Source organism: Serinus canaria, chromosome 9 (genome assembly GCF_022539315.1).
Source record: "Serinus canaria isolate serCan28SL12 chromosome 9, serCan2020, whole genome shotgun sequence".
Classification (NCBI taxonomy): Eukaryota; Metazoa; Chordata; class Aves; order Passeriformes; family Fringillidae; genus Serinus; species Serinus canaria.
In genome coordinates, this window is record NC_066323.1 from 8,980,407 (window position 1) to 9,000,903 (window position 20,497).

Below are 20,497 nucleotides of genomic sequence, written 5' to 3' on the forward strand. Positions count from 1 at the left end.
TGCACTGAACACTATCAGGCTGTGTTACCAAAAATGGTGCCAAAACCGCTGCTGAAGGTAAGGCAGAAGCTTTAGTTGATGCCATATGCCAGTGCAGCTACGACAGAAGTCACAGCCTAAGGCTCCCACTTCCTCCCTCACCATTTGCTTCCCGTTGCAGACGTCTGTGATGGTCTTTAAAAATGCACTGGCCTAAGGTCCAAGTAGCCCAGTGGACCATGCTGACCATCAGCAGGGATATGATTTCCTCAAACCTAAGAGTGCATGAGATTGGTATTCAGGATGGAATCAGGCAGTCTTTTATGTAAACTCCTCATCACACCTCCAGAGATTATGCCATTATAATGATATACAAGACTTATTATAAAATTGTAACAAAAAATCGGACAAAAATTGAGGTGATGTCATTTGAGACTCCAGTCTAATGATGAAAGTTAAGTATCACAACCTCACCAGTACTACAACACCAATTAAATGGTAATGACCTGTGTGTGTTTGGGTAAACAAAGCCTCAGTGTGGATGTCATGCCTTCATTGACTTCCACCTGCCTTTTTTCTCCAGCCAGTCTGATCTCACTGGGTTGCCAGATGTGTCCTGAAGAAAATGACACCATGTTGAGGACTACTATGAACATGGTGCAAGGACATTCTCTTCTTCTCCATCTCAGCCCTGCCAACCTTCAGGTAAATCTCCCCTATCCAGCAGATAGGACAGCAGGTCCACCCCCACATTCTTCAGAAAAGAATTGCTGCCTACTGATGGCTGCAGTTTTGCTGCTCCAAAAGGAAGCACAAACATTTTTGTGAGAAATTTCAGCATGAGGTATCTTGCTAAGGGCATTTGTTTTTGCTTACACTGAAACATACAGAGGCTGCCAGCACTGCTGTTGTTTTGAGCATCATTTGTAAAAGCAAGTGTCTCCCCAGTAATGACCATCATGGCCAGGAGACTATTCAACAAAAGTCTGCAATTCATCACTCGAGTGGATTAGGAATCTTACAGAACATGCAATCAAACAAAAAACTACTTCAGAGGAATGTAGGTGATTCCATCCCACTTGTAGAACACCCTGAGAAAGGGAAAATATCTTCCTCTGGCATCTACAAGTGCTACATCAATTCCCTGTCATCAACTGCTGCTGATTTCCAACAACTGCCTGTGGTTTCCACACTTATCACAAGAGCAAGGACATTGCACATTTCAGGCACCTGGATTAGCTCTCCCCTTTTCAGTCCTGCTGAAACATCTTCCTTTGACATGTAGGCTTCAAATATACTCTTCTTCCTCCCTCGAGTGGGTTTATTTAGATTCTTTCTGTCACTTGATGCTGGGACAGTAGCATAGGATCCTCCTGCAAACAAAAATTTATAAGTGTTACCTTGCCCACCAAACATAGACACGTGTTATCTTAACAGAATCTGTACAGAAGTTTTATATTCAAAGTTGAACTTCTGAGAACAGTTGCGTAGAAATACTGGCACCCGACTTCAGAACACTGAAAAGCCTGGAATAATCATATTTTACAAATAATCAACAATCTTTTACAGCTCATTTTAAAGTCAACAGCATTCATCCCAGCCCATCTTTTAAAGCACAGGCTTCAAGGCAGCTTATTCCTGAAGCGTGTACACACACTGCTTTAATACCTCTGGGAGTTCCCAGTTGTCTGGGATTTATTCTGCTGTCTGAATTGTTCATTGTTTCTGTCTGCGATTCAGAGAGTTGCCTCTTCCTATCGAAGTTCTGGGGGGTTCTTGCAGATTCAGAGTTGTTTCTGGTCCTTCCAAACCCTCTTTTTTCTGCACCTGAAATCAAATACAGGTTTGAAACAACAAGGAAGGGAAGAAGAACCCCAGTGCCAGCTTGTGGTCCTGGTGAAGCTCACGGTCTCTAGTTCTTCAGTAGAAGTTACAACCATGAGTCACAGCCTTTATCCAAGAGAAACAATGTCTTCATTAGTTCATTTGTAATCTGTTGGCTCTTTGGGCCTCATAACACAGCACTAACTTATTTTAGCATAAATAAAACTCTGGAAATTACCATGCTAAAGTTGGATACAACCCTTCCAAAATCCTGGGAAATTCATTAGAGCATATAAAATGTGAAATTGTTAAACTGTTTCCAAAGTCTCCACCCCATTAAGCCCCCAAGTAGTGAGAAAATATAACCTCCCTACAACTTAATTAAGCAGGTCAGGAATCAAGGAGGCAGAAAAAAATTAACAACTCACACTGGAGTTATTAAGCTTGGAGCTACCAGAGGCAGCACGGTACAGAAGGACACCAGAAAGAAGTGCCAAAGCTCCAAATGTCCAGCCTGCTCAGAATAGGCCACAATCATATGAAAATATTCTGCAGAGACTCACCCCTTACTTCCCTGCCATCACCTCAGCCCCTTCCCTACAGCCAGGAGAGCAAGCAGCAGCTTCCAAAGCGTATGCCAACGCTGTTCCACGGATCAGCACATTGGAATGCAACCCAGCGCCGCGCAGCTGCCCTCTTGGCCCTCCACCTGGATACTGAACATGTCATCACAGCTTTGCCTTCCAGCCCCTCCTGGCTACGCTCCCTGGGTCCAAGCTTGTACCTGCAAGTCAGAAAACGTGCAACGCCAACTTATTTGCCACGGTGCTATCCAAGTTACAAGGCAAATTTTTTACCTATGGTATCCTTCTCAAATGAAATAGCAGATTGCTTCATGGCAGTGAGAAAAAAAAATGTTCTAAAGGCTGTACTTAAGCAGAGATCTTTAAAAAATATGGTGCAACAAGAGAAAACTGCTACTTTGCCCAATCACAGAGAAAAAGCAATTTTCATATATATAACAAGAGGCAAATCAGCAGGAGGGAGGGATCCTCCTAATTCAGGAGGGAAGACACCAAGACAGGCAGAGGGACAACTGAAGGTGCCGGCTCAGACCAGTCCAGGAAGAGATTACACACCACAACAGTGTCTGCAAAGGGGAAGCTGAAACAAAGAGTAGGCTTCTGTTTTCAGTCACAATAACACAGCATAGTTGGGCCTTTTGCTACACAATCAAGCTTTTCACACTCTGAGGGTGCTTCCAGGGCGAAGTCTCTTTGAGGAGGCTGCAGCTGTAACACGGCAAATTTAGCACAGCAGCAAATTTAGGTTTCAGATGAGGCAACTGAGGCAACGCAACCTGTATGGCTCACATAATGAGATGGAACTAAAATTAACTGATTTGCAACTGCCTAATGAACTGATTTACAAATGTCCTAAGGGTCAAGTTAAGTTTAAAAACAGACACCAAAAGTAAAAGTACAGACTAGAGAATTGGCAACACAATTTGCTCCTGGATATGTTTTCAGAGACATTTTGTGAAGGAATCTGACTTAAACTGCAACGGGCGGGATTTTAGGCTGCTCACAGAGAGGTCATGCAATCTGCTTCGTTGGAGGTTCTTAAAAATAGGTGAGACAGACATCTGCCAGAGTTGGTCTAAGAAGAGTAGTTTTTTCCTTGAGGTAGTGAAAAGGATTACACGAGCTCGTAAGGTCCCCTAAAGCCCTCGTTTCTATGACAGCAAGTCACAGAAAATACTACTATGAATTAAAGAGCCCGGTATAAAAAGGAGGCTAAATCTTAACATATAATTAAGAAGGAGCTGAAAAAAGAAAAAAAGAGAGAGCATGAAACTAAAATGCAAAGGGGGAAAGCAAAAAAATAACTCATGAATTGGGCAGCAAGCTAAGAGCCAGAATTAGGCACTGCAAAGAAAAGTTATCCGGCACTTGGCTTGTCCAGCGGTTCAAAAAATTTGGGGCCCCTACAGTCAAAAATAATGTACAGCAACAGCAAAGGGTGGAGAAGCATCTTTGTGTGATAAAAGGTAGACATGCAGAAAGGCATCTGCACATTTTCAGCACTTTAACCTTGGGCTTGCTCTGTGGTGGGATTTTTCATTTGCTCAAACTCGAAAACAAAACCCAAAGATAAAATTCACTCAAAACTACAAACTCAGCTTCAACATGGCTGGTCTGCATGGCAGTTTACACATAGCCACTCTGGATGGTATTTGACCCCCTTGGCCATGACATTTATGGCTAAACAAAACCACCCCTGTTACAAAGCCACAGGCAACTGTCACAATTAGCATTCAACTGGAACACATCAAATTCTGCATGACTGTAATCTCTTGTATTTCTTCTTTTAAAAGAAAGAGACCTAACTACAGGTCACCATCTGTTTCTGCAATGCACCTGTCCCTTAAAACTGCAAGTTAAAAATACCTCTCAAAATGGGCTTTCCTGCTGCCCCACTGCCCAGCATTAATATTCTGATGCATAAACAGACATCATCCCACAAAGCAAACTGTAACTTGACTACTCTACAGCATAGGATATATTGAGACTATTCTTTCTGAAAAATCTACCACAAACATGGTTAAACCCTATTCCTGGGTTATACCCTATTCCATGGTTATACCCTATTTAAGCATTAAATAACCAAATACTAAATAAACTATTAAGCAATTAATACAAGAAAAAAATTAAAATAATTTCAGTGGAAGGAAGACTAAAGTGCAGAGCTGAGGGGGGCTGAGCCATCCTAACAGGAGACTTGAAGCAACCACAGAGCACCAAACACATCTGCTGTGCAGAACCACTCAGGCCTGAACACAGAGCAATTCTAGTGCACAACATGTAAATATTCACAACATGCAGCAAATGCAACACGTCTGGGTGTTTATCTGGCTGCAGAGGTGATGTAGAGATGTTCCCTGTGGATGCAGCCAATACTTGCCTGGGATTTCTAGATATTCTGCCATTTCCATGGGATATGACAAAGGACTAATAATTTGAGGAAAGGTGGTTGACTTGAAGTACTCTGGAGGGAGATTTGGGTTGAAAAAATCCCAACACCGGCACCAGGCATGGAGGCTCTCTACAAGGATGACAGAGGGACACCTAAATACAACCAGCAGTGCTACCCAGGGAGCAGGGAAACCCTTCAAACTAGCCAAAGGGAAGCACTGTGGGAAGTAGAAACACACAACTCCCACCTCTACAGCAAGAGAGCATGAAAGAAAAGTGGGTGCATTCATGGGCTTTCAGGACAGTTCACAATCAGTCACCCACATTTATTCTCATCACAGACACCAGGAAAAGAAGCTGAAAGGATGCAGGGGCTGGTTGAGCTCTGCTGGAAGGACAGCACTGGAGCTTCATCTGAAATCCAAACCACCTCACTTCATCTCCATCATAACAATGACATCACACAATGGCACATTTTGGTCTTTAAACCTAAGTACCTATTAATCTTTTCTTACTTGGGGTGAAAAAATGCATGCAGGCAGCTTCCCAGAATAATTGATCTGGCTTACAGTAAGAGAGGAGGCTAGATGTTTTAAATCAGCTTATTTGGACATCATTTATACAAAATCACTCTAGAGTTTCACTTTTGAAAAGTACTGCATTTAATTAAATTTTCATCTATTAGTCAGTTGATCAACTAGATGGTCAACTAAATCAACTAAAATGCTCAACTAAACATGAAGTTAGCAAGGCCAGAAAGTCTTTAATTTTATATTAAAATTTGCATATTGCTTTACATAAGAAAGAATCAAGACCCTCAATTTTATTTCCCAAAAATAAAACATTCTAACTGCCCTCTCACACCTGACAATCTCTTTGATTACTGCCAGCAGAGCAGGAAAGTATTGCTGAATCTTCATCGGCACATCCATGACAACCCCCATCCAGGATCCAGCAAGAACCAGTTTAACTTGAGAGATCCAAGTGCATTTCAAGATAAGGAGATCTTGGTATAGTTTCTCCCTTTCCTACCAAAGGGTAGGAAAGGGAGAAACTTTCACCAGACATTTTCACCTCCAAACTTCCAGCTTTCCATCTATATTATTTATGTAGATACCTACAATAGTTAGGCAGCTCCCTGGGGCAGGCAGGACTGTGAAAGCATCACAGCAGTGCTGGTAACACCTTTGCAGTGTCTGACCCCCCCCCCCCACCCCAGACACTATCTCAGCATGTAATGGTTCCTTTTACATTAAAAGAAAAGGAATTTATGTTGAAAGCATTGGACAGAACAGTATTGTTACAAACTCTTCTAATACAAAATACTTGCATCTGCTATTTACTTTTATCAGTCCATGATTGGACACCAACACGTACACTAACTCTGCTATTGCTAAAAGGATTTTCCACTGCTTCCCAGCATTAGATCATGGTCTAGATATGGCAAGGAATCTTTGGAAAACCCTGTTTTCCAGTTAGCAGAAGCATGAGAAGAAACAGAAGCATACCCCCAGAAGTGGTAACATGCAATAGGAACAATTTGTTATCAGTTAATGAGACACTCTTAACACAAAGTTCCTAAATATTTGTCCATATTTCTACAATGTTCCATTTCATTGCTGACTCATTTCAATGACTTAAACCAATTTCCCTCAAAACTTCCAAGTAATTCTTCAAGACAACCCAGCTGTGCACTTAGTAAGACATGATAAGGACACACCCATGATCTTGAAGACATGGCAGCTACCAAAAGAAGGATCACCCAACACTGCCCCAGCCCCAAAAGCAGAAATTAACCAACCAAAGACAACAAGAACTACCCTGATACCAGCCTGTGGTTAGTACCACACTCCCTTTTAAGTCAGACTAGGTTAAACACAGCAAGAAAGTTAAATAAAGCATGTTCCTGCTCATCCTTACTAGAGATTTAATGAATTAAGTGTCCAACCACACGGCAGCCCAAGGCATCACCTCACAGATCTGTCAATTCAAGTTGGCCCTTGACTCCTGGCAGAGCTGACAAGGCAAATTTTAGAAACCATCAAATATGGTCTTTTAGCAAATGAATACTCTCCAAGAGCTGCCAGGAAGTTCTATCTGCAACTTTATGAGGCACTATGGATGCTGATGTGTAACAGGGTGTATTAATAGTCTCAATACCAAAGTTCAGCCAACACAAACTCTGCCTTGTTTTGGAAAGACATCTGGGACATTAAAAAATTCACAAACCTACCTGGCCCCTGAACAACTCATTTCAGGTACTTTTGTGAATCTGTCTCTGCGCAGCTTTGATGAGCTGGGGGGACACAGCTCCTGGCTGGGAGCTCTGGATAGGCACAGACCTAATGTTGGCACTGTTGTACCAGGCAACTGCCCCTCTCATTCTCCAAAGGCAAGTAAACTCTGCCAGCAGAAGATGCTTTGCCAGTACAAACTGCATTAACATCAGGGTGGTTTTGCTAGGATCCCTGTGTCTGCCCCTTTCATATTCTTAAGCAGGCAATTACAAAGCTATTTGATATTTTCTGCAGCTCAAAGAAGCCTCTAGAATAATTCCCTCTCAAAATTTAAAAACCAAAATGTGTTTGTTAGATTGCTTTGAATTTCTGCTGCACCAGTGACATCCAGTAGATGCCATATTATAGAAGTGATGAAGTCAAAAATCTCCAAGCACTTAAATGACTACTACAATATCCGGGATCAAATTACCACACACAAGCAAAAACAACAGGCAAAACCAACAAACACCATTGAAGTGATCTAAAATGTGAGTTATGTCAACAAAAACACTGGTCACAGGCAGGCCAGAAGTAACAAGCTATTTATGTTTTGCAAAATATTTTGCGGATTTAAGAGATTAAATGCCCAACTAATGGTAACAGCCAAATCCTTTTTTGTTCTATTTAGTTTTAAAAGGAAAAACACAAAGACAGCTGTTGGTATAGTCGCTCAGGGAAAGAGTTCTGTACCAGCAATTAAAAAGACACTCCTTGGAATCAATCTCTGTGCTAGAGCCCTAGCAATACACATGCAGGACCAAACCCCACCCACCACACTCACTGAAAGCACAGCTCTGCTTCAGCCTATGTTAGGAACAGTAAGGCTTCCACATTTCTCTAAACATGAAGTAAAAGAGTTCAGATTTCTTAGACAGCCTTGGAACAGAACCACCTCCATGCATTTTACACTATCTTGAAGCCAAGAGCTTAAATAAAGTAGATGGCTCAAGATTAAAGACAAAGCAATAAGACAAATGAGGATGTCATGGGAAAGAATTCATTAGAGATGTAGGAGTGGAAAGGCAAGACTTGGTGATATCATTCATTGCAACAGAGACCTGCAGGAGATAAACATGGTAGGCAATATTTCAGATGCTCAATCTGAAGTCCAAGAGAAAATCTGAGAGAACATTCTCCTTATCACAAGCAACTAAAAGAAGATCCTTCTTCTCTCATGAAATGTAAATTCAAAGAATCTTAAACTGGAGATTCTTCAGCACATTCCTCTGCTTGGTCCAAGCCAGACCATGATCAGCTGCAACTTGATCATGATTAAAGCTAAGAGTTCCTACAGTGTTGCTCTGAGTCCTCCTCAAAAGTAGACAAGGAAGTGAACAATTTGAAATTCTCTTAATAATTGAAAAGGAGGAAAACTTCCAGGAAAGGGAATATCTTGGTAGAACTGGAAAAGAATGGTAATATAACAGCACTGTAGGGATTTAGGCAGATGGCAGATTGCATAATTAAGTTTAAAGTTAATTAAACAGTCATTCAAAGAAGAGAGAGAATGCAAACCTACAAATACATGCATGGGCTCAGCCAAAATGCAAATTCTATGCAAATGTCCTGAACTGATTTGATGCTGTCTTGAAATCCAGCTGTCAGAAGTAGCTCCCAGGCTCCCCAGCCTCACTAACTGACCCATTATGATAGGCCACCAGGGTCCAGCCACAGCATAAATCTAAATGTAACTTTCCACCATGAAGACAAATCAAAATAAAATGAGAAGACATCGTGTGAAGTGAAGGCCTGTCCACACAGCTCTAAAATGAGTTCAGCAGTAATTCAAAGGACTGGAAAAGCCCAACTGGTTACCAGCAACTCTCTATGACATAACACAGCTCTGCCTGAGCCAGCCAGCAGGTTGTCTATAGGCATGCCTGTGTTTGTGCCCCAGCACACTGTGAGCCATGGGTGCAGCCATTCAGGAACCGACCCAAAGAGCTTTCCCACCCTGCCTCTTTGGAGAAGGTGGTTCTACAAACACCTTTGGCAGACAGTCTGCCAAAATCTGCACAGAAGAGTTTAACATCCAACAAAAAAAGAAGAAAGGGAATTCTTACCACATGGGGAACAAGTTGGCCACAGACAGGCAGCCTATCCCCCAGCCAGTGACTCCAGGTGGGGAAACAAACACAGGTTGTCATGGTTTGTGAGGGAGTTCTTAGGGCCATGAGCTGCCTTTGGAAGTGACTGTGCCATTGCAGCTGATCCCAAAAGATTCAGGTATCCAGCATTCTTAGAATGAAATACTGAGGAAGAAACACTCTGACTTAGCAATGAAGGTAGCAAAAAAGTGGCATGTCCATGAATATTAAGGAAAGTCAGAAGTAGAGACAGATGCTCATTTCCAGACTCATGAAAATGCGGTAGGAAGGACACATATGGTGGAAGGCACATGTTGCCACTGCTCTTTTGCTATGAGCTGCACATACTTTTTAAAAACTCTTGTGCTGCATGTCCCCAGATTTCAATATGGAACTAGAGAAAATGTTCTTGCTGACTTTGGCTTTCAGAAATGGCCTAGGCTTTGAAAAACTGAAATGAAGAAAAATGCACAATGGATTCTTTCTGCTGCTGAAAACAATGCTGTGGAAACTGCTCCTGATCGCCAAGATCATGTGCTCACGACACCATGCTTCCACTTCCAAAACACTTCCAAGCATCCTCATGCTTGCAGGCTTTTGACTTCAGTAACTCTGACAGTAATTGCAGTTTTATTCAATTCCTCAGCAGGGTTTGTGTTGTAGGAGTACTACAGGAGTGCAAGAGCCAAGGATACCATTCCAGGCTCTGAACGAAGGGCTGGTGACGAAACTCATTTAGTAGCAATAGACTAAAAGTTTATCAAAATAGTTCCTGTGCTCCAGCTGTGTGCAGCGGCGCAGTGGTGTTGTCAGGGAGGGGGTACATCTCTTCTGGTTTTCAGGACTCTCTGTGAACCTGCTCCACCCTGCTCCTGACCTCCTCACTACCTACTCCGCCTGATGACTGCACTCCTCCAGGCTTCCACTCCTGCCTTGGGATGTGGGTCAGGGCTGCTTCCACTCCCCCTCATCCTTCCATCTTCCCTAAACATATTTCACAATGCCTTTTGCTCTTTGTTTTATCCAGCAACTATGCTGTAAAAAGGCTTCTTGAAGACTTCAAGAAAAACACTTTAAAAACATAATATTGTGGAAGTTCTGTCTTTGATTTTTCTGGGCTTCAGTAGTTTGAGAGAAGGAAGTTGCAAGTTGCTCAAAGATCAGAAGCAGCTAAGAGGCTTTGAAAAGCAAAATACCTGACAGGAGGTGCTAACATACTAGAAGACATTAACAGCTGAAGAAATCAAAGAACTCCCATCAGATTCCTACATATCCTGAGGTAACCCAAGGTGCTGCTGAATGTGTTCTTCTGCTGATGAACCATTCCCCATACTATCCACTCAGTGCAGTAAGTACATAAATCACAATCCCCAGCAGTGTGGGGGAAAATGCCTAAAAACATACAAACTGAACAAAACCACATTTTGGCCGCTGGCTTTTATTTGCAGAGAGCCTGGAATATTCTCCAAGGCAGGACATGCCCCATACATACATCTGTGGGCTGCAGCTGCTAGTGTTGACATTTTCCTTCAGCACCCTGGAATTTTTTTTTTTTTTTTAACAGAAGACATTATTTTATGCAATAGATCACAGCACTTTGTTTTCCACCCTGCACTAGCCAAGTCTCAATTCTCTGTAGCTTGGCTTTCCCCACAAGAGGGAGTTCAGGACATGCAGCTCACAGCATTTCATGGTGCTGGTGAGCAGGGGATTGGGCTGGGAGGGCAAAAGATGGGCAACAGCATTTGGGACAGGAGAGGTAGGAGCAGAGTTGGAGAGGAAGGCAGCAGAGAAAGTCCACAGCAGCCACAGGCTATAGAGGAACCACAAGAGCCACTGAAATCAGCTGCACAGAACCTGGCCAATTTACCTGGATATCCATGGTGAAGGAGATGCTTGGACATTACCTGAATAACAGGCCAGACCTGACTGGGGTGCATGGCCTGACAAACCTCATGGATAGCAGAGGACAGAGGGCTTTTACAAATTAATTCCTGTTTGAATGACAGCATTTTTCAGGGGTGGAAATTGTTATCAGGGCTTCTAAACATGCTGGTGACAACCCACATACCACAAGCCTTGGTAAAACTTTTCCAATGGTCATTCACCCTCACTGCTAAATTGTGCTGTATTTCAAGCCTGGATTTGTTTAGCCTCAAATGCATTATATCATAATCTGTTCAACTGAGTAGCCTATTATTGAACATCTGTTCCCCATGTAGGCAATTTACTGAAAACTCCCCTCCCCCAAGCATCTCTGTGATAACTAAAGCAGGGTTCCTCCAATCACTCACTCACGATCCCAGTGTTTTCATCTTTCCTATGGCTGTCCTCTGAGTATTCATCAATTCATCACCATCCGCCTCTAACTGAGGGCATCACCACAGGATACAACACTCCAGAAGCTGCTGCTGCCTTGCCAAAGTCACACAGAGTCCATACTCCATCTTCCAATTCCCATGCTCATACATTACCCTTTTGGCCACATTTCACAGGAGGAGGACGTTCAGCTGATTAATCCATCTAGAGCTCAAAACTTTTTTCCAAGCTGTTGCTTCCTACACCAGGTTCCTCGCACTGCTACCATGGCTCTGTGCTGGCAATCCAATAAATGGATTTTATTTTGCCTGCTCCCAGTCCACCAAGTGATCCAGATGGCTGCCAGTAACTACCCCCATTATTCAATACTCTGCAAGTCATCAAAAAAACCCTGTTCAATCCTACTGATATATTTTCTTCCTGATGACTGACAGATGTATTAAACAGCACAGGGTCAGGACATGACACTGCAAGAACCAGACACACCTGTTGCTAACAATTCTAAATTTATTGCTGCATTTAATTAGTTTGACTAAACAGGTTTTAAACCATTGCACATGCGCTGTGATTTAATTAAGTTCACACATTAACATCCATATTCACACCTTTGGCATCAAAACCCTAATCTCATAAGAAACTCACACGGAAGAGCTCAACAGGACTTTTGTTAAATAAATTGATGACAAGTCATACAAAAGAAAAGATTTTAAATGAATTTAAAATCAATTCAGTTCTTCTATGAGCCTATTATTTTCCTAGGATCAACACCACACTGCAGACATAATTACCTGCACTACATAATGGGGGCTAGTGAGTAAAAAAAAAAGTTTAAAAAAAAAAGCAGGTTAACAGCAAGAAGTATTTCCACTGAGGAACATTTTCACCTAAACACTAGTAGGTGAAGGAAGCTCCTTCATTCACAGAGGTGAGAGCTTTGCTGCCAAATGCAAGGGCTCCTGCCACAGCATGGTGTGCTCAGAGCTCTGGTAAAGGGCATGGAAGACAGTTATTAGATCACATATGAAAAACAGAGTCCCTGCAAGAGCAAGATCTCATCTCCCCAAGAGAGGATACATCAGATATTAACTCACATACTATAGCTGATGTTTGCCAAAAACATTAGTTGCACAAGATTCAGGAATGTAACATTTTTTTCTATCAAAGGCAAGAGAAATTTATGTTTGTGATGACGTTGCTAAACCATTAGAGAAAGAAGCATTCTACTTTTCATGTATTTTTCATATTTTTCATTTCTCAGATGGGGCCATACAGTAAATCCAGTTTTCCCTTCTCTGCCATATCTTATTACTATGATTAACGTCATCTAAGGAACGCTACATTGAACCTGGCAAGATTAGCTACATTTTAAAGATTTCCACAGCAACCAACATTCTCCATTTATTGAGCTGATTCCATGGCCTTTAGTAGATTGCTGGCTCATGTTTACTGGTGCCAGATAGGGAGATAACAGCATTCTTGAGAACTAAACTTCACCACACAAGAACTGGACCACTAAAAAGTATCATTATCCCAAATTAGCATTACAAGAAAGGAAAACCAGAAGCTGTGGTTCTTCCTCCAAAGTCCCCCCAGAGAAAAAAAGGCAAACACACAATTATACTGCAGCGTACCATGGCAAGACAAAATACCTGAGATTTTGCCATCTTATTAAGGCTGATATTCTTGAGCAGCTGTGCCCATCAAACACATAGGAAAGCCAATCCAGGATATTTCCTTTACCTATCCTGAAGCTTTTAAATGTCAGGATTGCAGCCACAAGCACGACACCACCATCCAACAGCAACAATTGTTTTTAAAGCTCTGATGCTAAACACCAGCCTGCTTGCCAGCACCACTCCTCCGTGGAAGCTGCCCAAGTTGGTTAAGTACCACAAGCTGGGCAAATAAATGCCAAGTGCCAGACAGATGATAAATCAGAAAGGGCTGTGGAAATCTTCCACTGTTTCATGTTGTTACCCAGGAATTGTCTGCTTCCACTCAGGGGGCATGCTGACCCTGACAGATGGGCAAGACACCTCCATCACATCATAAACCTAAAAGTTTTTACTTAGAGGAGCCTCAGGAGGACACCTAGGGAAGCTGACAGTGTTCTCCCCAAGGAAGCTGTCTGCAGATACAGACTGAGACAATATATCCAACTCTGCAAAATCTGAACCTCTTTCCGAACAATCAGCCCTGACCAGCATCCTGCTCCACCGAAGTTTCAACATCAACAAAGCCACCTCATTCCCAGGTACTCCAGCTCCCAAGATCCTCTGAAATCAAGCATGGCTGGGAGATGGTATTCCACATTTGGAGGACAGTCCTTTCCTGAAGATGTTTGATTTCTAGGCTTTCCAGCAGACCTGGGAATGTGCTATCAAGCAGCAATTCTCCCTCAAAAAACAGGCTAGCAAGTGCATATCCTCAAAATGCAACTGAAATCTTGCTGTTCCAAATAAAACACAGTGCTTGTTCTAAACTACATCTTGACAAAGCAAAGCATCACAAATATTGAAGTTCCACATAGCAGCCATGCAAATCTCAACTCCCAGCATGTGACAGACAGATGCCGCAGAAAGAGTCAGCACTTCTGTCCTCAAGAAAAAGGAGGTTTTAAGCCCTTTTATGACAACAATTTCAGTCAGTCTGAAAGATTTTGATTACTAACCATGGATTGAAATGGAAAAACCCTGAGCCTTTGATCAAAGCCAGAAAACAACCCAAGGGACTTGATAATTTTCTGTTAAGGAAGTTTAAACCAAATTTTAGCTCCCAAGGAATCTAGAGCATTGGAGATTTAAGAGAAAATACCAAGAGGAAAATTGTATTAGATTTAAAACTCTAAGCATCACAATTTAAAGTGATGTTTTAGGATTATTTTCTGGTTTATTGGGTTTTGTTTGGGAAGAAACCTGAGAGCAGGAGGTTTTATGGTGATCCTCCTTGCAGAGGTTAGAACTGCACAGAAGGGAGCAGCTGTGGGATTCCTCTATCTGCAGCTTTGCTTTCCCAAATCCAAGAGTGCTGATGCCACAGAGGGAATCCAACCTGCAGTCTCATGACTATGCCATGTTTCACACAAGGGACAACAAAGTTCTGTTGACAGTCAGCTCTCTCAACTGCAAAGCCTCCAATACCTAGGAAAAGCAGTTTCTATATGGAACTTCAGACAGGAACACATCAGCAGAACTGAGCTCCAGGGCTCAGAGATACCTGCTTGGGGCTCCATAAACCACTTTCCTCTAAGGCCCCAGCAATCACTCAGCCACTGAAAGGACATTCACAGGGACCAATCCCTTGCTGCCTACAGCCTGCCCCAGGGCACTCAAAGGGTTTTCAATGATCACTATAGCTGCCTTCACTATTAGCTCTGTCACTGCAAACCATGCCTAAGCCTGAGCTGAAGAGCTGTTAAGAAGAGGACAATGAAATGAAATGAAATGAAATGGTATAAAGAGAGAGGCTTGCCTTTGAGATTAGCTCAAAGAGCCTTTTGGAAAGCCTACAACAGTCTGAAGAGAGCTAATTTGCGAGGAAATGTCACTCCTGAAAAGATGATATGCCCGGCTCTCCTGGCAGAAGCAATTCTTGCCATCACAGCTTCACAAGCCTTGATTTAAACTGATCAAACCAGACACCTGCCTATGCAAAATAATATGACTTATGTCAGCATCAAGAGAGAAATACAAGCTTTGAAGTGAGCAGATATTAATCTGATACTGTGATGTGTGAGTTCTTATACCTAAGCACTTGCCTACTGAGAAATCTTCATTTCACTTAAACAAAAGTCCTAAAATACACTCAGACTGAACAGCAGAAAAGACATTTCTCTGAAACAAGTGACATATTTATTTTTTCCTATTTCTTTCCTCCCCAAGAAACTGTTTTCATATCCCTGCAAGCTTTCTGGAGGGTAACCAGTTGCAGCTACACAGGAGCTGGGGAGGCATGTAGGGGGAAGAAGAGGAAAGGTGTCACTGCTGTGCAAATAACTTTCCAATAATCTTTCCCACAGTGTGAGTTTTCCACTGGGAAGTCAAACACAAGGGTCAACATTTTCTGCTTTAGGTGTTTACACTAAACAAACAACCAGTTTTTAAAGGGGTTGTGCAACCCCACTTCCAACAGGAGCAGGAGGTCACTGGGGGTGTTTGCTTTTGAAAGCCAGGCTATTTTTATCCATGTAGGCACCTGTAATTTTCCTGGATATAAACTGTATGCCTTTGAGACTCTTCATCTGTCATCTGCTCTTCCTACGCTTCAAAAGCTGAAGGAAGTGAAGTCTATTATGACAAGCTAGCACAACAAATAGTGTTACAATGAACCATGTAAAAAAAATCTCTCCCAAAAATCAAGCTCATCAACAAATTTTACCATAATCTGCATTAAATCTTTATCTGTGATTAGTCTTGCAAGCACTCATGGAAGTTTACCAACTTTAGCACATTATGTATGGCCACAATCTCAAAAATAACCCAGAAAAAGCATACTACCTCACCCTCTTGAGTCTTAGGGCTTAGTTTTTAAGACTGATTTAGCTAAACAGTTATATAATTTTCAGTTTAAGAGTTGTGATAGGCCTCAGGCTGATCTTACCCAGCTGAGAAATCCATCTCTCTTGTACTTGTTACAGAGAATTTAACATGGTGACATTTATGAGTTCTTTCAGTAGTAGTGCATAAGATCAGGCTATCAAAGTATTTCAGCATAAATAACATTCAGAGAAAGTTTTAAACCATTACAATAAGAAATGAAATTTAAAGTGTCTGGTTTTGGTTCCTTGTTCATGCTGTGTTCTGAGGTTCTTTTAATAAAAATTTTACTTATGTCCCTAAGTAGGCTTTCTGCCTTGAACATCACATTTAAGAGGCACATTCACTTCAGTACTGCAAAATGTGGTCTCTCTGTTACTAACTGCAAAATTTCCTGGAGTCAACACTTTCTATCAGGAACTGGCTATTATACAGACATCTTAGCCCCTGAGTACTGGATTTACCTGGACCAAAAGCAAACCAGCACTCCAGATTCAAAGAAGCAATGCAAAGAAAAGCATGACTGTGCCCTGAGTCAGCTCAGATCCAGTGGTCTTATTAATTTGGACTCTACACCACAGAAATTGGGCTCTTCTAGACCTGAGCTGATCCTGGAAGCAGCACAGCCACAGTCACAGAGTTTAGGCCAGGGAATTAGGTCCTGCCAGCACTGAGCTGGCTCCACATGAAGGCATTTGCACATGCCACATGGCTTAGTTGTAAACCAGGACAAAGCCACCCACAGGTAACCAAGGGCTGACTAACTTGGACAGAGCAGGACTGGCTCCTGTTAACTCATTCATGACTAACACATTGCATTCAATTCCACAGTAATTGTAGCAAATGGACCAAACAATTCATCAGAGTGAACTCACCTTGGGTTTGACCTGGAGACAAGTGACTGTTTTTTCTGGCATTCACTGCCAGCACATCCTCACCAAACTGTTCAGTCAACAAGTGTCCAGCTGCTGTATCAGTGTTGGCAGGGTATCTGCCTCGTTTCTTGTGTTTCTTCCTCCACATGTCCTCCTCCTCCCTCTCATCAGAACCAGAAGATTTCTGCAGAGCCCCTCGGTGTCTCAGGCTGTTTGATGCTCTCCCACCAAGGTTGTCACTCACATTTAACAGGCCAGATGCAGCTCCACGCTGATACACATAATAGTCTTCCTCCACCTCCACGTCTCCCCCTGGACTAACAATGGCATTTTTTTTAAGAGAACATCTGTTCAGAGCACTTTGGGGTTTATCATTCTCAAACCCAGGCAAGGGCTGTTCCAGGTGAGATGTTCTGACTGGTGAATAGCTGTGCAGGTTTATCCCATTCCTGACCGGATTATCCTTCACCAGGCCTCTCCTCAGAGGCAGGTCCAGATCCAAGCTGGGGTCATTGGAGAAGCCTTCTTCCAGCTGCATCTTCTGTGCAATATGGTTCAGGTAGGACTGGAAGCGGCCACTGTGGTGCTTTTGCACGAGCCTGGCATAGGCACTCTTCTGGGAGGCAGCAGCCTTGCTCAGTCCCTCCTTGGCACCTTGGGCAGAAGCTGCACTTCTCACAGGCCCCAGCTGATCCATAGTGCAGTGAAAGGCCCAAACTTCTGATAGTTATAAACAGATACAGAGGAAAAAAGGTTTATTTTCCTGAAACAGAGTGTCAAATAATTGATTACACCAAATGACACAAAAGTATAACATTTTTGCTGAAAAGGAATTCTGGGTTTGTAAATCATTCCAGTGTGAGAAAGGGGGTTCACAATGTACTCAACATCTGCCCTGCACCAAACCCCTGTCCATAACCTAGGAGTGACCACAGCCCATAAGTTGTACCTGCCCACACACCAATAAAACAGGGATTTTGTCCCACCCCAAATACATACGATTCCTTTAATCTGCTCTTCCTTGCCTTTGAAAAAGCCAGGAAAATTAAAGCAGCAACTGACAGACTGACCACAAGCATCAGTTTAGTGGTTATCAAAAGGAAAATCTTGTCATGTCCAGCCTGGAGTCCTCAAAAATAACTGCATCCTTACTGAAGCTCTTCACTGTTGCTGTCAAAAGCAAACACTGCCTGTCACCTCCGTCCCACAGTGACTGACATTTCTCCATTGTACAGGACAGTTTCTTCAAACACCAAGACTACCCATTTCAGCTTGTCTTTTTAGCCATGAACTCCCTCCAGTAAAATAGAAGTAAAACAATAATTATCTTGCAAGAGTTCCTAATTCTTACTGACTGAGACACACTGCCTGCAGCTCCATCCAGCACCAGTTTATGTAGATGGTGTCATATCTCCACCTTTGCTTCACGAGTATGAAAATTAAGCAGATCAAGCATCTTTCAACCCTTTTTCAGGTGCTTTAGCTTTCAAGCTTTTGAAGCAAAACAATCTACTAAATTACGCTCAGCTACTTTGAGGTAAATTACAGGTATAGACAGGACAGCAATGATTTTTGCTGTATGCAAAATCAAAGAATATAAGAATTTCTTGATAATGGAGCCCAGTGCAACTGCTGGCTTATGCATGCTTTTATAAAAATGCCTCTTTTTCACTTCAGGACAAGTTTGAAGCTGAACAGCTGAATTTCACCCCAGCTGGTACATGCAAAATTTCAGGGCTCACTGTCATCTCTGCTATCCCAGAACCATGGGGCACTGGATTTTAAGTTTAAATAAAGGATACTGCCCATTACACCTATCCCTTCCCTTCTCTAAGCACAGGGATGTTTGGCAGGACAGAATACAGAGATCAGCAAAAGTGAAATTTATAATAGCTTCCCTACTCCCACCATGCTTGGAATTTTTCTTTGCCCTTACTCAGCCCTCTTCTCCCTTTCACTGTTGTTGCTCAGAGGATGAGCACCCAGGCAGTGTCCTCTATGCCCACCCTGCCTGGGAATGGGGCATTGCCCAGCAGGGCCCAAGGGCTGCAGAGCCAGCTCCTCCTGGCATGCCCACTCCAGCCCTTTGGGAGAAACAGCGCGCACTGCACCGGGATTTACTTTGGTAATTGGGCACGGATGTGAGCAGGTTTCACAATGCAAATCAAAAATTAAAAATCCCTGAACAAATAGGAAAAATTCTTTATGTGGTTTGTGATTCTTGTTCCTAACATTTTCCATTGGTGCTGGCCAATTGCTAAACTCTTCTAATAGACTGACCTGCTACAGAGCTATTACCAAACACACACAGGTAGGCCTACACCAGCTTTTTTGAACGTCATCTCCTCCTGTTGCTAATGCAACAGAAGCAGATAACATTTATAAAAGCCGGTGAGACTACTCTCCAAACAATGGTTTGGTTCCAGGAGACAGGAATTTGTCATTTTTATTTATCAGTAAAGAACAAACATTCGCAGCTTGCCTTCACTGTATTTTCTACAACTTTAACCACATTAGCAGTCAGCGACCGCAGCACTGAAATATACAAGCCCTTGTGCATTACAGTTTCATTATCAGTCTTCTGCGGGCCACCAGGAATCGAAATATTCCCAAGAGAACAGAGGGAAGGCAGAAGTGGGTACAGGAATATCCACCCTTCCTGGGCACGGCGATGAGGACGAGTGAAATGCCACGATGGACGCGCAGAGGGAGGACCCTCGCTGAGCCGGGCCCGCTTTGAAAGCCGCCCCTGTTATTGTCACCCGGCTGGTTCTGGGGATCACATCACCACTGGCCTCCATCACACGCCCCCAGGGGTGTCCAACTCCCCGGCCAACGCTCCAGCTCCAGCACCACAGAGCCCTCGGCACCCTCGCCCGCCGCCTCTCCTGCCACGCGTCCCCGGTCCCTCGGGAGCGCGGCCCGCGCCACCAGCGCGCTCCTGCCGGGCCCGGAGCGGCCGGACGGGACAGCGAACCGCGGGGCCAGGCGGCGGCGGCGCTGACACCCGGCTGACCGGGGCTGAGCGCCGCCGGGCCGGGCTCCGCTGTCCCCCCTCTCCCGCCCGGTCCTGGTCCCTGTCCCAGCCCCGCTCCCGACCCCCGCCCCGCTCACCGGCGCCGAGGCCGCTCCGCTCCGTTTGAATGTCCCAGCGCCCCGTCCGCTTCCGGGGCAGCGGCGCCTACGGGCCGCGGCGGGGCCCAGAAGGTCTCAGCGCGAAGCGCTCGCTCTTCATCCGGCGCGGCAGGGCGGGCGGAGGAGCCCCGGCGGGGCTCGGGTGTCCCAGCCCCGCTCCCGCTCTCTGCTCGGAGAGAGGTCCCCGGGGGAACGGGAGCCTCCGGGCAGCCTTGGGCTCCTCTCGGCCAGGCACAGCCCTTGAGGCTGGGAGCCCGCCGCGGGCTGGGCAGGGGCACCGCGGGGCCGCGGGAGGCAGGAGGTGCTGCCGCCCAGCCCGGAGTGTCCCCAGCCCGCCGCGTTTGCACCCACCGGGATCCCGGGGCTTCTTGGCAGCCGCCTGCTTCCAGCCGGGGCCAGCGGAGCCTCCTGGGCTGGGTCGCTCCAGCTTAAGGCCAACTCTCCAGCTTCATCCAAATTTGTATCCAGATCAGTGAAAAAAGCACGGGC

General features: G+C 44.0%; 1 protein-coding gene across 3 annotated transcripts in view; it reads right to left on the bottom strand.

Annotated features, from left to right (window-relative positions):
* The window catches only part of DIS3L2 (DIS3 like 3'-5' exoribonuclease 2), a 180,487-nt gene extending 160,421 nt beyond the window's left edge, over positions 1-20,066 (bottom strand). The window contains exons 1-4 of one of the 3 annotated variants that reach the window (XM_018912889.3): positions 19,988-20,066; positions 16,874-17,593; positions 1,648-1,806; positions 1,210-1,352 (exon numbers count right to left, since the gene is read on the bottom strand). In XM_018912889.3, the coding sequence (XP_018768434.1) occupies positions 1,210-1,352; positions 1,648-1,806; positions 16,874-17,570 (999 nt within the window). In that variant the 5' untranslated portion in view covers positions 17,571-17,593; positions 19,988-20,066. Of the gene's footprint in view, positions 1-1,209; positions 1,353-1,647; positions 1,807-2,366; positions 2,588-16,873; positions 17,637-19,987 lie in introns of those variants that run through there. The other 2 variants (XM_018912890.3, XM_018912891.3) reach the window with 2 other exon arrangements.
* Positions 20,067-20,497: the final 431 nt, after the last annotated feature.